This window comes from Vanellus vanellus (assembly GCF_965231255.1).
Source record: "Vanellus vanellus genome assembly, chromosome: 2".
Lineage (NCBI taxonomy): Eukaryota > Metazoa > Chordata > Aves > Charadriiformes > Charadriidae > Vanellus > Vanellus vanellus.
In genome coordinates, this window is record NC_138906.1 from 60,611,944 (window position 1) to 60,626,343 (window position 14,400).

The 14,400-nt window shown below is 43.5% G+C and overlaps 1 protein-coding gene across 2 annotated transcripts in view; it reads right to left on the reverse strand.

Moving 5' to 3' along the window:
* MATCAP2 (microtubule associated tyrosine carboxypeptidase 2) overlaps positions 1-12,967 on the reverse strand; it is a 30,351-nt gene extending 17,384 nt beyond the window's left edge. Inside the window, exons 1-2 of one of the 2 annotated variants that reach the window (XM_082479307.1) lie at positions 12,858-12,910; positions 1,963-2,645 (exon numbers count right to left, since the gene is read on the reverse strand). In XM_082479307.1, the coding sequence (XP_082335433.1) occupies positions 1,963-2,645; positions 12,858-12,882 (708 nt within the window). In that variant the 5' untranslated portion in view covers positions 12,883-12,910. Of the gene's footprint in view, positions 1-1,962; positions 2,646-12,857 lie in introns of both variants that reach the window. The other variant, XM_082479308.1, reaches the window with a different exon arrangement.
* Between the last annotated feature and the right edge of the window lie 1,433 nt (positions 12,968-14,400).

The following is a 14,400-nucleotide window of genomic DNA, read 5'->3' on the forward strand; positions in this document are numbered from 1 at the left end:
TTGAATTTATCCTTGTTGCAGGAAAAAGATGACTACAAGCAGTTGTGTTTTTACTGCAGACCTGAATCTTGACACTGTGAGTACTTTTCTTGCAACTGAAGTCATCTTTCCTGAACTTAACACTTCCTATAAGACGCCTACGTGTTTCTTCTCACAAGTAAAATCTGCATAAAAAAAAAATAGCACTGAGGAAAGCAAGTGCTCATAGAATATTTGCTGATCAAAATTTTGATTAATGCTGCTTTTTTCTGGATAGTAAATTTGCATGAAATGTAATTCAAATTTGCGTGAGATGAAAATTTCTAAAGCTAATTGTAGATAAAAAAGAGAGAGTGCCACCTGCTGGGCTTGGAGCTGTGTCATAGCTGCTTTTTTTGTCATTTAAATGACGTGCAAGATATTGGTGTTCAGTGTTTATTAGGAGCTGAACTTTGAAGAAATGCTTTTCTTGCTAAGAACTTCTGTAACTTAAACTAGATCTTATAAAACAATTTATATCCTCCTTGGTAAGTTTCAGAAATATCATACTTCATTGAATGTTAAATCCCTCACTGGTTTTTATAAAGCCTTTATTTTCCAATGTTTTGTATGTAAAGGCAAAAAGGTAGAGAGTTAAGGCTCTGCCACCTCATACTGAAAGGGATAATTTGTACTAAATTGTTTGGCAAATTAGTAATTATTGATTTGCTGTAATCTGATTAATGCTGCTAATACTGCTATAAAAATCAAAGGAAAACTTGCTGAGGAGCTCTAGTCAAGGAGTAGTTTTATTTGGTGTCAATATGGTTTAGTTGGTTGTTTAGAAGTATGGCAGATGATTTTAAGAGCAGAACAGCTGTTCTCATAAAGAACATAAATTCTTAATGAAAACCCAGCTACTGAGTTTTTAATATGATGATTTGATGGGTAACAACACCTATGTGCGTTCTTGGATTTGGGGGGGGGGGGAGTCAGACTTCACAAGTCAAGGGTCAGTTATTAGAATCCATGGTACTTTAGTTCACATATCCTTTTCACCAGGAATTTTGGGGGGTTATAAGTAGAATATTCATACCACAAAAGCGAAACTCACGGAACAGCAGGATCTCTTCCCAAGTTAAGTATCACTTGATATGTGAGATTGCCTCTTTAGAAAAGCTTGTCAGACTTAAATAAGAACTTTCTAAACCATTTTAAAACAGCAAAAGTGGGAAGAGGACTGGTTCTATTATTATGTAGATAAGCACCGGGTTTTGTCACTTAGGTCAAAGTTGAAAGCAAGGTTTTTGTTGTTTGTTTTTTAGGTTTTTTTGTAACTCAAAGACAGGTAGGAAGCCAGGATAGTTACACAGAATGGGAATGCCTGTAGCTATGTTACCAGTGTGGCTGCATATTAAAAAAAAAAAAAAAAAAGGGGGGGTGGGTGGGCAGGCGCGGACGGGATGTCTTTTTCAATTTTACCCCTCTCTGGAATGGAATTTGTCTGCTGCTTGATTGAGCCTAATCTATATGCAAATATCCTTGCAAAGTTGATTAAAACAAGGAACATCAACATATGCTTATCCAATAACCATGACCTCAAATAATTGCTATCTCCTCCCACTTCCTGTGTCATCAAGAGGCTTGGTGGGATTTCTACACTGGTTTTTTGTCTGTTTCTTGAAGCCTAATTAGGCATTGTATTTTTCCTGTATTGGACTCTGCTTCATTGCCTAAAAAGCTTTCTTGCCTTAAATTATGTTTCATGTAAACTGATCCACAAGGATCTGTGCCTTTATCCTATAGAATCCTGTAAATATTAGGACGGCTTTCGTTTTTTAATCAGAAAAGGATTTTCTTTCATTTCTACTGTTGTATTCTCATCTTTGATGCAGTAGGGGAGCATGATAAGGAGAAACAACTTGCTATGAACAAAGCCAAATACCACCTTAATAGATGTAGGAAAAAATAATCAGTGGCAAAGGAGGAAAAAAGTAACTATACCTGCTTAAGAAATCTGTCAGATGCATGGCTGTGCTTAGCTAACACGTTTGGCAGAGCAGGGTTTGCATATTCGAATTGAGGATTGTATGTGAAATCTGAATTGAAGAATTTCATCTTCTCTTTCTCCACGTTAGAAGGCTTGATTGCAGTCAGTAAACAGAGTTTTCGGCCAGAGACGTCACCTTCTTTTCCATGGCTTTTAGAGGACTGGGATTGCTTTGGCTTTGTTAGATTAAAATGTTTCTTAGTTCTACTTCTGGGTCGAGATGGCAGTCCTATGCTGCTCCCTGCAACCGAAATACTGTTTGTAAACTTCATGCTGGTAGACACTGGGCTAGTGACAATGACGGAAGGCTGTCTGTTTGTGCAGTACCATCCACTGCTGAGCAAGGGTAGTGGGACTTTGATTTTGCGGTGCTCATTGTTTCGCAAGGTGGCAGGACACTTTGTAGTTTTTCTGTGTTTCTTGTGGTGAGCAGATGACTGCTTTTGAGCGTGGTGTTTTTTCTCCTCTTTGCTCTGCAGAAGGACATTGTAGCTACTGGTTCCTGTTGTGAAAATGTCCTTAAGGATCCCAGAAGGTGGATGCTGGAGGCTGTTTTCATTATTAATGTTCACCTTATGTTCTTCTGGACTCAGGACTGATTTCTTAGAAAGCTCTGTCTTAGGCCAGTGAAGTTTTTCTGCATTGAGGGGGGGAAAAAACAAAAGCTGAGGACAAATTTAATTATTTTGCACAGCAATAATAATCTTAAGGACTCAAAACTGCAACATAAATGAAACACAGAACTTGCCTTAACTACAGTCATATCAAGTGGCTGGTGTTACCGCCACAATTTTTGGTTTTTCGACAATGGAATGGCCTATGTGGCAGCAGACAGGGGTTATCTCACTCAAAGGGGGAGAAGGATTTTTGCCCCAAAATTAGCAGGGCTCATTAACAGGGCTTCAAACTAGACTCGACGGGGGAAGGGGGTATTATCGGGTTTGCCTGCGACCAGCCAAGGGATGTTGTACCAAGCAAAGAGGAACAGGGTGCTAGTGAGAGCCTGTAGCCGTTTGCTCAGAAATGTGCTGGCTACGCTGCAGCATGCTTAAAGTCTTACATAGACGAGCCAGGAGCTCCTGGACCAACAGGAGCCAATGGGAAGGCACCGTTAATACATGGCAAAGGAATGCTGTCTGGAGAGCAGCGCAAAGTAATTACAGCTGCTCCAGCCAAGTCAGCCTCAATGAAGACACTGCTGAAGTGCCTCTATGCAAATGCACATAGCATGGGGAACAAACAGGAGGAGCTAGAGATGTGTGCACGCCTCCAAGGCTACGATCTCACTGGCATCATAGAAACATGGTGGGATCACTCCTACGACTGGAGCGTTGGCATGAAAAGCTACAGGCTCTTCAGGAGAGTCAGGCAAGGGAAACGAGGAGGCGGTGTTGCCTTATATGTCGAGGAGCAGCTGGAATGAATGAAGCTCAGCCTAGGGATGGATAAAGAGCCAGCTGAGAGCCTATGGGTCAGGATTAAAGGGAAATTGGGAGCAGGGGACATTACAGTGGGGGTCTTTTCCAGATCACCTGACCAAGAAGACAGAGCGGATGAAGCCCTCTATAGACAGATAGGGGCAGCATCACGTTCACAGACCCTGGTCCTCATGGGCGACTTCAACCACCCCGATGTCTGTTGGATGGGTAACACAGCCAGGCATAGGCAATCCAGGAGGTTCTTGGATTGCATTGAAGACAACTTCCTTTTCCAAGTGGTTGAGGAACCAACAAGGAGAGGAGCTATGCTGGACCTTGTTCTTACCAACAAGGAGGGGCTGGTAGACAGTGTCAAACTCAAGGGTAGCCTGGGCTGTAGTGACCATGAAATGGTTGAGTTTGAGATCCTTGAGACAGTGAGGAAGGTGTGTGGCAAGCTGACCACCCTGGACTTTGGGAGAGCTGACTTTGGCCTCTTGAAGAATCTGCTTGGTATGGTGCCATGGGATGAAGTGCTGGAGGGAAGAAGGACCCAAGAAAGTTGGTTAATATTCAAGGATCACCTCCTCCAAGCTCAGGAGCGATGCATCCCTACTAAGTGGAAGGCAGGCAGAAAAGACATGAGGCCTGCATGGATGAACAAGGAGCTCTTGGACACGATCAAAAGCAAAAAGGAAGCCTATAGGGAGTGCAAACAGGGGCGGGTGGGAGGAATACAGAGGAATCGTGCGAGCAGCCGGGGATCAGGTTAGACAAACTAAAGCACAGATAGAACTAAATCTGGCCAGGGACATTAAGACAAACAAAAAATCCTTCTTTAAGTATGTCAGCAAGAAAAGAAAGACTAGAGAAGATGGGGGCCCTCTCCGGAAGGAAATGCAAGAACTGGTTACCGGGGTCAGAGACAGAGCTGAGGTACTCAATGACTTTTTTGTCTCAGTCTTCACTGGCAAGGACTGCAGCCTCACTGCCCATGATGCAGAATGCAAAGGTGAGGATTGGGAAAATGAAGAACCGCCCACTATAGGTGAAGACCAAGTGCGAGACCACCTGAGGAACCTGAAGGTGCACAAGTCCATGGGACCTGATGAGATACATCCGCAGGTCCTGAGGAAACTGGCAGACAAAGTTGCTAAGCTACTAGCCATCATATTTGAGAAGTCGTGGCAGTCTGGTGACGTTCCTGCCGACTCGAAAAGGGAAACATAACCCCTATTTTCAAAAAGGGAAATAAAGAAGACCCAGAGAACTGCAGGCCAGTCAGTCTCACCTCTGTGCCTGGCAAGATCATGGAGCAGATCCTCCTGGAAACTCTGCTAAGGCACATAGAAAACAAGGAGGTGATTGGTGACAGCCAGCATGGCTTCACCAAGGGCAAGTCATGCCTGACAAATTTGATGGCCTTCTATGAAGGGGTTACAGTGGCAGTGGACAAGGGAAGAGCAACCAATGTCATCTACCTGGACTTGTGCAAAGCGTTCAACACTGTCCCAAACGATACCCTGGTCTCTAAATTGGAGAGACGTGGACTCAACAAATGGACCACTCAGTGGATAAAGAACTGGCTGGACAGCTGCACTCAAAGAGTTGCGGTCCACGGCTCAATGTCCAAGTGTAGACCAGTGACGAGTGGCGTTCCTCAGGGGGTCAGCACTGGGACCTGTACTGTTCAACATCTTTGTCGGCGACATGGACAGTGGGGTCGAGTGCACCCTCAGCAAGTTTGCCGATGATACCAAGCTGTTTGGCAAGGTAGACACGCTGGAGGGGAGGGATGCCATCCAGAGGGACCTGGATAGGCTGGAGAGGTGGGCCCAAGCCAGCCTCATGCAGTTCAACAAGGCCAAGTGTGAGGTCCTACATCTGGGTCAGGGTGATTCCAAGCACGAATACAGGCTCGGCAGGGAATGGCTGGAGGGCAGCCCTGAGAAGAAGGACCTGGGTGTGCTGATTGACGAGAAACTCAACATGAGCCAGCAATGTGCGATCACAGCCCAGAAGGCCAACCATATCCTGGGCTGCATCAAAAGAAGTGTGGCCAGCAGGTCAAAGGAGGTGATTCTGCCCCTCTACTCCACTCTCGTGAGACCCCACCTGGAGTACTGCATCCAGCTCTGGAGTCCCCAACATAAGAAAGACGTGGACCTGCTGGAGTGTGTCCAGAGGAGAGCCACGAGGATGATCCAAGGGCTGGAGCACCTCTCCTATGAGGAGAGGCTGAAAGAGTTGGGGCTGTTCAGCCTGGAGAAAAGAAGGCTCCGGGGAGATCTTATTGCAGCCTTCCAGTACCTAGAGGGGGCCTACAGGAGAGCTGGGGAAGGACTTTTTACTAGGGCATGTAGCAATAGGATGAGGGGGAATGGCTTTAAACTGGAAGAGGGCAGGTTTAGATTAAACATTAGGAAGAAATTTTTCACTTTGAGGGTGGTAAGGCACTGGAACAGGTTGCCCAGAGAGGTTGTTGAGGCCCCATCCCTGGAGGTGTTCAAGGCCAGACTGGATGTGGCCTTGGGCAACCTGGTCTAGTGGGAGGTGTCCCTGCCTATGGCAGGGGGGTTGGAACTCAATGAGCTTCAAGGTCCTTTCCAACCTAAACCACTCTATGATTCTAAATTAATCTTGACTTCTCAACATATGGGAGAATGGTGTGTGTGTGTGTATCACTTTTGAACAATTAGACTGAGACTTGTTAGATTCAGCTAAGCAAGTACCTTATGCTTGCATCTCTATGCATGAGAGCACTGTTTGCAGCTAAGAACTAACTTGTTTAAAACAAGACTCTGGTCAGGACTTTATGAATATTTACTGTTACATTAACAAATCCTATCTTCTGTATGGATAAAGAGTAACTTAAAATAGGAAACTGTATAGAAATATATGAGCAGTATTTACAGTGAAGTCCCACAGGGATCTGTGCTGTGATGTAAGCAGTCTGGTGTGGTCTCATCTGCAAAATATGACTCACAGAATTTACTCTTGGAAAGAATGAGAACATTGGAATGGGCCAGCCACTGTAAACAATTTACACCATACGAATAGTAACTTAAGTTTAAGAGATTTCAGTTTCAGATATTCCTTCTTAATACAGACAGTAAGCTATATTTAAAGAGGAGAGAGAAGAGAGATCAGCTAGCTACAAACACACCCCTCAGAATCTTTAAGACAACACTGTCATTTCATCTATTCAAAGTTGTTCTGCAATAACAGCTGGCTTTAAGAAAACACTTGAGAAGAGACATTGTAAACTAAACTGAATGCAAGAAGTGAATAAGGTTCCTTTAATGAAGGAACCCTCCTTTCCTGCTCTGACCACTGGCACAGCTTTAAGGGGAGACAGGCCCCTGATGCAGAGCAGCTGCATGCAAAGCCATTGAGGATTAAAACTGCATTTAACGTTTGTGCTGGCTTGTGAGAGAGAAGTTACCTTTCTTCACTGGTTCTAACTATCCCCTTCTCTCGCTGATCAGTTCATCCTAGAACAGTAGGTGAGCCAAAAGCAAGGGCGCAAATAAATCCTGCCACAGAGAAATGCTTCCTACTTCTGCACCTAAAATGAAAGGATTCACAGAACAGGAGATATGGCCGGAGCTTGATTAAAGCCCACAAAAGGGATTTGAGCTTCAGCCCACAGTTATACATAGCTGAGCTGTAATTACTTTGCATACAGTAATTATACTCTGAATGGAACATTAGCAAGAGATCGTTAAATGCCTCCGGAGGGGGGGGAATTTGATAGTAGATTGATTTCAGCTTAATTTTTACAGTAAAATTAGGGTTTGCTCCCACCATAAGCACTGTGACAACATATTTCATGCTGTTGGACCTCTGTCAGTTCCGTGTCAATCTGTGTTCCTCGGTTGTCCTGAAGACGCTGTTCTAAAAAGCAAAAACACAGAGGTCCTATTTGCATGAACATACAATAGGAAATCTGCAGCCCGGGTGTTTCCTCCACTGGAAAGAGAAGATTATTCTCCTCCACTAAAGCATGCGTATCTTATGGAAGCCCCGTTTTGTTTCACGGTAAGGTTGTGAATCTTCTTTCTATGCTTGGTGCAGCAACGCCCTCCTTGGCATTCTTGTTCACATTCTGTCAGATGATTCTTATCACATAGGTGACAGCCTTGCCTACCTGGCTCATCTTCTTGCTTTACCATGAGCTGTAGTGATGAGGAACCACGGTTCCCATCACAGGGAAAACAACATCAACTATGCAGCTAGGACACTGTGCAGTGGGCATTCATTTATGTGTGTACCCATCTACAAACAACTGCTGTAAAATGAAGCATTTTTTGGACAACAGAATAAGATGACAACTTGCGCATATTTCTTGGCAAGTACCCAAGACTGACATCAGGCCTGTACCAAGTGTTACAGTATGAGAATCTTTTCTTTGGAGAACTTGCTTCCTTCTTAAGACTGCCTGAACACAGAAATATTACATTTCTGAGCATGTGACTTCTTGTGTAGACAAAACTGAAGTTGGAAATTGGAGAACTACTTCTTAAAATACAGACAAGAGATAATAATGTAATGCTGGTGGCAGTAACACTTCACCTTCTCTACTAGTCAATTCTCAAAAGCCACAAAGAGCAGAGAAGCCTTAAATTGCTCCTACACGGGGAATTATTTGAATTAACACCACACGTGTATCTAAGAACTGATAAAGAGAAAAGGAAAAAAACCCCAAACAAACAGAATTCAAAGAAACAACTCAAAATGACCTTAAAAAATCCCCTCAAGCTCTTGTGTTGATCCCATACAAAAACCTCATGACAGTAAGCTTTCAGAGCTAAGCAGTGTAGATGGCCAGTAATAAATGCATTTATAGATAATAGATAATTTCTGAACATCACAAGTTAGAATTCTCCTGCAAGTGTCACAAATGGTGGTCGAGTGCTGAACACGCACTGGCAGGCTTCATGTGCACATGGCTGATATCAAAAATAGTTGTCCCCAAATCTGTAGTTACTTTATATGTGCAATCTCATAGCAAAGTGATTTTTTAGCTGCCAAAGTAAGTGTGGCTGTCCTTAATTTTCTTCCGACTAAAGAAGGGTACTGTTTGCATATTTGTGCTGGAAACCTAGAATCAACAGATAATCCAGCAGATTTGAAAGATTATATCGGATAACACTGTAGTTTTCACAGAAGTCATTTAACTGCTGTTCTAAATTTTTTGATTGGTCCTGTGGACATCATTATTTTACAAAATAAACTAAAAATAATGTTTGAGGTGTCAAAATCATGTTGCAAAACACCAGATTTTAAAGTTCTTTCTCCGGTACACTTTCTTAATTTGTAATAGTTACCATTTTAAACTCACATCTGTAAGTCAGACAGCATCAACCAAACTAAAAATACACTGTTTTCTAGGAAACTCAACTTGCTAAACTATATCCAAGAGTTTCCAAGGGTTAGCAATGCCTGGTGATTGAAACAGAGGTCTAGTATTCTGAATATAAAACCAATTCATCACACCGCCTGTGTTCTGAAAACGTGTTTCAAAAAGTACTGAGATAATTGTACTGCGATAAAGTAGCCAGTCAGAGAATGGATTATCAACACACATTAATTACAGAGATTGTCTAATAGTGATTTCCAGCTTTTAAACTCCGGATACCCTAGGACAGATGTCAACAGATTACTTCTAAAAGGTCTGAAAAAGGCACATTGAAAATCATTATACTAAGGCATACATCTATCCTGCCTATCATGCTATATATCTTATAGGTTTTATCTTTTGTATCTCAACCACGTTACATGTGTTCTAAGAAGTAGAAATTTGAATTTACCGACTTTACATATTTCAGTTTTTGCAGCAGACAGAAAACTGTCAAAGAACATATGCCCAAGCCTCCAGTTATCTTTGAGAACCTCCCCAAAAATGTGTAATTTATGTACAAAGATTCTCTTCATTGCTGTCGCTTCCAAACGCTTAAAGTCACAAACCCCCAAGTCCTTCAACAATTGAAGAAACCCCACAACAAAACTAGCATAGTCTCTCCTCAGAAGATTTCCCATCCTGTTTACTTCCATTTATTTATATTTTGTTCCTCTCTGCAACAACACAGTAACAAAAACATAGGTTGTAGAGACATTGGTGAATTACTAAATGAAATGATCTGCCAGGTTTGGAGTGGAAGGTGATGATGTAGAAGGAAGCAAGGAGGAGTGAGCAGAAGAGCTGCCTGTCCCTATTTTGGCATCATTAGGGTACCAAAGGATAGAAAACACTCCTGTTCAATGGAAACTTGGTCTGTCTTGGGCCAGAGTAGAGCTCTCCCCCTCTTTGGAGCCACTGTGTTTGGTTTCTACCCCATAAGGTGGGTTAGCAGGGCAGACAGACAGAGGCAACTGCCCCTGTCTGCCTAAAGGATCTCCTGTGAGAATGAGGGTTGTGTACTAGCCAAAATCCTATCATTTTCAAGATACCTGCTGGAATTGACACTACTGGACTACCTCCATCCTGCAGATACAAACATAGCATGCGTCACAGAACAATACGAAATACCACAGGCTCGATTTTGTCAACAGAGGAGTTTTACTCCTGTGTAACTTCATTTATCTGCATGCAGCTATTCCAGTGTCACAGCAGTACTGCAGAAGGGATGTACCCCAAGACTGCTAACAGAGGATGTGTGGGAACCACAAATCTTGTTATAACTCTGCACTAACAAAATACTTTCTAGGTTTAAGTTGAACCCTAAGTGCTAGCTTTGAATTTTGTAGCATTGCAGACATTGCCTAACCTTGTCAAAGGTTATTTGTTAGAAAAAACATTAGATTTTATGTTCAGTTCAGGAACTAGGTTACCTTATGGGTTTCCACCCTTTAGAAATTGATGTATTGAGCAAATCTTTTATTATATTAATAATACGTGTAGTAAAAGCCCAATGTAAGAATTTTTCTAGACTTTGGAGAGTGTTGTAGAAAAATCTTTCTCTAGGCTCCTGGGTAGCTACTATCCAAGCAGCTTCTTAAATACCTGCTCCATAGGTGGAATGAGGTTAATAATGATAGATATTTGTGGGTACACATCTCTCTCTGCCCAGCTAGCCTTGCTCTAAAAAAGTAGAGAGCTCCTGCGGTATTCAAGCAGCTGCCACTCGGGTTATATATATTTAATGGACAAATCTGTTCTGAACTGCAGGTATGATCCTTAAGGTGCTTAGCAAAGATGTTCTTGGAGCAGTTCCTCTTATCCTAGCAATGTAATGATCTGAACCACTGCTTTTGCTTTTCAGTTCAGCATTACCATTTTAGAATATGCTTGAATTTCTTTTTTGTTCAAAATCAGAAACAAATAGCTTGACTTGAATTTTCAAATTTCTAGAAATGCAAGTAATGTATGTGATCTGTCTACAAGTAATAAGAAAATAGTGATGTTTGAAACTGGAAGATGAGAAGAAAATATATGGACAAGAGTCTTCCTCTGACACATTTTGCAAATGTACAATTACATTACAAAGAAATTTTTTATCTTCCATAATCAGGTAATATGAGTAGGCTAACAACTATTTGTAGTTCATGAGCTCTAGCCCTCTGAGAGGGTTTAAAAAAGAATATTTTGCAACAAGCGGGCAATGCAGAGTGTTATATATGAATCTATAACATTCCATTGCCTCTCAAATACTACAGGCTTATGTTCGTAGAGTAACAGAATCTGAGCAGACTCCTGTAGTATATTTCATCACCATTATATACACCTCTAAGTTTTACAAACACTGAAGTTTTGAACAAAAAGTGTCAGGCAACTTGAACTAAACAGTACTAGAAGCTCTGTCTATAATGGCTGAAAATGATTTTCTGTAGAATTAGTCAGTGTGCTCCTGTAAAAAGACTGGCGCTGAGCTATTTTCTATTTTCACAGCAAGTTAGTTATTAACTAGAGCCCATATGATGTTAGGAACTTTGACACGTAACCTAAGATATTTTTTTTCCCAAAATATCCACGCATTTTGCTTTCCTCCTGTAACAGTGTATCTGTCATTCAACCTTAATTCTGAGCTCCAAAACCAAGAGCCAACTTCTGTGTCTGATTCATTAACTGCCAGTGTTTGTAAATTACTGTCCCAGCATTTACAGGATTCATTGCCATGATTTCAGACTGTGCAGTTTGTTTTTTCTTCTTTAAAATTGCAATGATACTTAAGATGTTCTCTTTCTACCTTAAAAAAAAAAAAAACCTGACATGCAAGCAGCTTTTTGCACGCGTGTTTCCACACTGAAATATGATATTATGTAACTGACTCCAAATTTAGGTTCTTCAAATTAAATTATATGGGCACAGTAATAATCAGTAAAAGTGAAGACTTGGCCCTAATGAAATCAAGTAATCCCATTGATTTAATAGACTCAGGGTACAGTCACGCAGCTGATTTATAGACAGACCTGAACAGGATGAAACTTCCATCCAAGCAGATCTCTAGCTTGCTCTACTGCAGCACAGGTTGAGGGTTATGGATCCAAAATAACTATCTTTCTTCTTAAGAAATCTTAATCCTTTGACATTACAGTTGCTGTTGTACATCTCCAAGGATGCTCTGCCTAATTCTCTGAACTGTTTCTATACCTGTTACCAGAAGTAACACCATGCTCGTATCCATGCACAGATGAACGGCATATACACGACACAGAGAAAGTGCAGCTGTAAGAAATCTTAATTATGATCATAGCAGCATCGTATGAGGGGACACTAAGATACCTCTGCCAGATCTCTTCTGGATGGATTTCCCCATGACCAAATAACATGGGCTTGAAGCAGCTGAAGAAACGACACACGAAATGATGTCAAATTTAAACACGGAAAACAGCCGAGTGAAAAACTCGTTTTGCAGCAGCAACTGTATTGCAGGTTTCCCTATATACCACATGTACACGCAGCACCGAAGGGTAAAACTTTCCAATACCACACAAAGCCACTCCATATTATGGTTATACAGCCATAGTACAGGGTTTTATACCCGCGTATTCTAAAGATTCGCAAAGTTCCCTGAAAATACGGCAAGGAGCAGAGCCGAAGACAGACACAGGTGTAACCAGTAATATCTTTATTAGCATTTTTGTTTGCACCTCCTGTCCCTCCCTCTATTGAAAAGTGGGGGCCAGAGTCACTCACACACACACCCCGCTCCCCAGTGTCACTGGGGGGGGGGGGGGGGGGGGGCGGCCCACAGCCAAGCCCTACCCGTGTCCGTACCCACCAACGGCACTCCGGCTTCGCCGCCTTTCCTCAGGTAAAGCATCTTTTCCCCCTCGTCCCCCCTCTTAGGTGCTGTGGAGACCGCCGCGGGGAAAACGGCCTCTCCTCGCCCTCCTCCCGCCGCCCCTGAGGCGGGAGGAGGGCGAGGAGAGGCCGTTTTCCCCGCGGCCCCCTCACCTCAGGCTGCCGCCCCGGGAGCGGTACTTACCGGTAACACGGATGGACTCCAGCATGGTGCTCCGCCGGGCAGCGCCGCCGCTCTGCCCCGCTGCCTTCCCCCTGCGCGGAGGGCTCCCGCCTCCTGGGCGTGGAGGAGCGGGAAGCTCTGAGGAGAGACGAGGAAGGAGGGAGGGAGGGAGGGAGGGAGGCAGCGAGCGGCGCTGGCTGCGCCGGCCTCAACGCCTCACCGGAGCCGGCCCGGCCCCGCCGAGGACGAGGGAGCCCGGCTGGCCCCGGCCCGGCAGGCAGGAGGGGGGGAGCGCGCCCGGCCCTGCGGACTACAAGTCCCGGCATGCTTTGCGGCGCCCGAGCGCTGGCACGGCGGGCGAGCTGCATTCTGGGAGCTGTAGTGCGGGGGACGGGGCGGTGTCCTGGCATGGCCGCCGGCAGGGCGAGCACTCAGCTGCACCCAGAGCGGTAAATAAATAGGATTCCGAACAGAAGACAGGCTTTATATTACATCCTCCTGTTGCTTTACTTGTTGTGCAATCTGTTGCTTTGCTGGCGAAACCTGTCACCCCTTGAAACATAATCTGCGCGCTTTAAAAGACCTATTGAACATCTAATAGGAACAAGTTATGCTGCCTTAGCAATTACAGTTGCGTAACCAATTAACACAGGCACAGTGTAGGAAGGTTTTCTACTGCTCGTGCAGAGTTAAGGGCAATTCTGAAGTCAGATTACAAAAGAATACATTTCAGTGTGTTAGTGCATTTACTTTCCCAAATGGTCAATGCTTCACGGAGAAAGTAATTTAACTGAAAGTGACTTAACAGCACAATAGCGCTCAATATACGTTAAGGGGGTCGGTCTCTTCTCCTAAGTGACAAGTGATAGAACAAGAGGAAAAGGCCTTAAGTTGCCCCAGGGGAGGTTTAGAGTGGTTATTGCGGAAAATCTCTTCACTGAAAGGGTTATCAAACATTGGACCAGGCTGCCCAAGGAAGCAGTTGAATCACCACCCCTGGAGGGGTTTCAAAGACCTGTAGATGTGGTGCTGAGGGACATGGTTTAGTGGTAACTCAGCAGTGCTAGGTTAACAGTTGGACTTGATGATCTTTAAGGTGTCTTCCAACCAAAATGACTCCACGATTCTATGTGAATGTAGGTAACTGCCAGGGAGAGGAGAGCTGGGAAGTTGTGTACTGCTTTGGTTGAGTAGCTTAAATGTCTGTCACCTTCCCTCCCATCAATAAATTCATACCTGCAATGTGCTGTACGCACAGATTCTCTCCGTAACATCGTCCTATAAGGTATGAGATCTGGATGTATCATCACGTAGCAGCGATGGGAAGTCCACAGATAACAGCTCGTTGACACTTCTGAGCACTCTTTTCTGTGTCCTATCTGGAAAAGTTCTACTGAACTTCATGAATCCTTTTCATAGACCCTTGCATGTATGCAACCATATGACTGACCAGACACTGATCACATAGTTCTGTCGGCTTTCATATCGCTCTTCACAGGCAATGATTAAAAACCCAACAGTTTAAAGCACATATTTTCATTTTATTTACTACAATCTCACATGC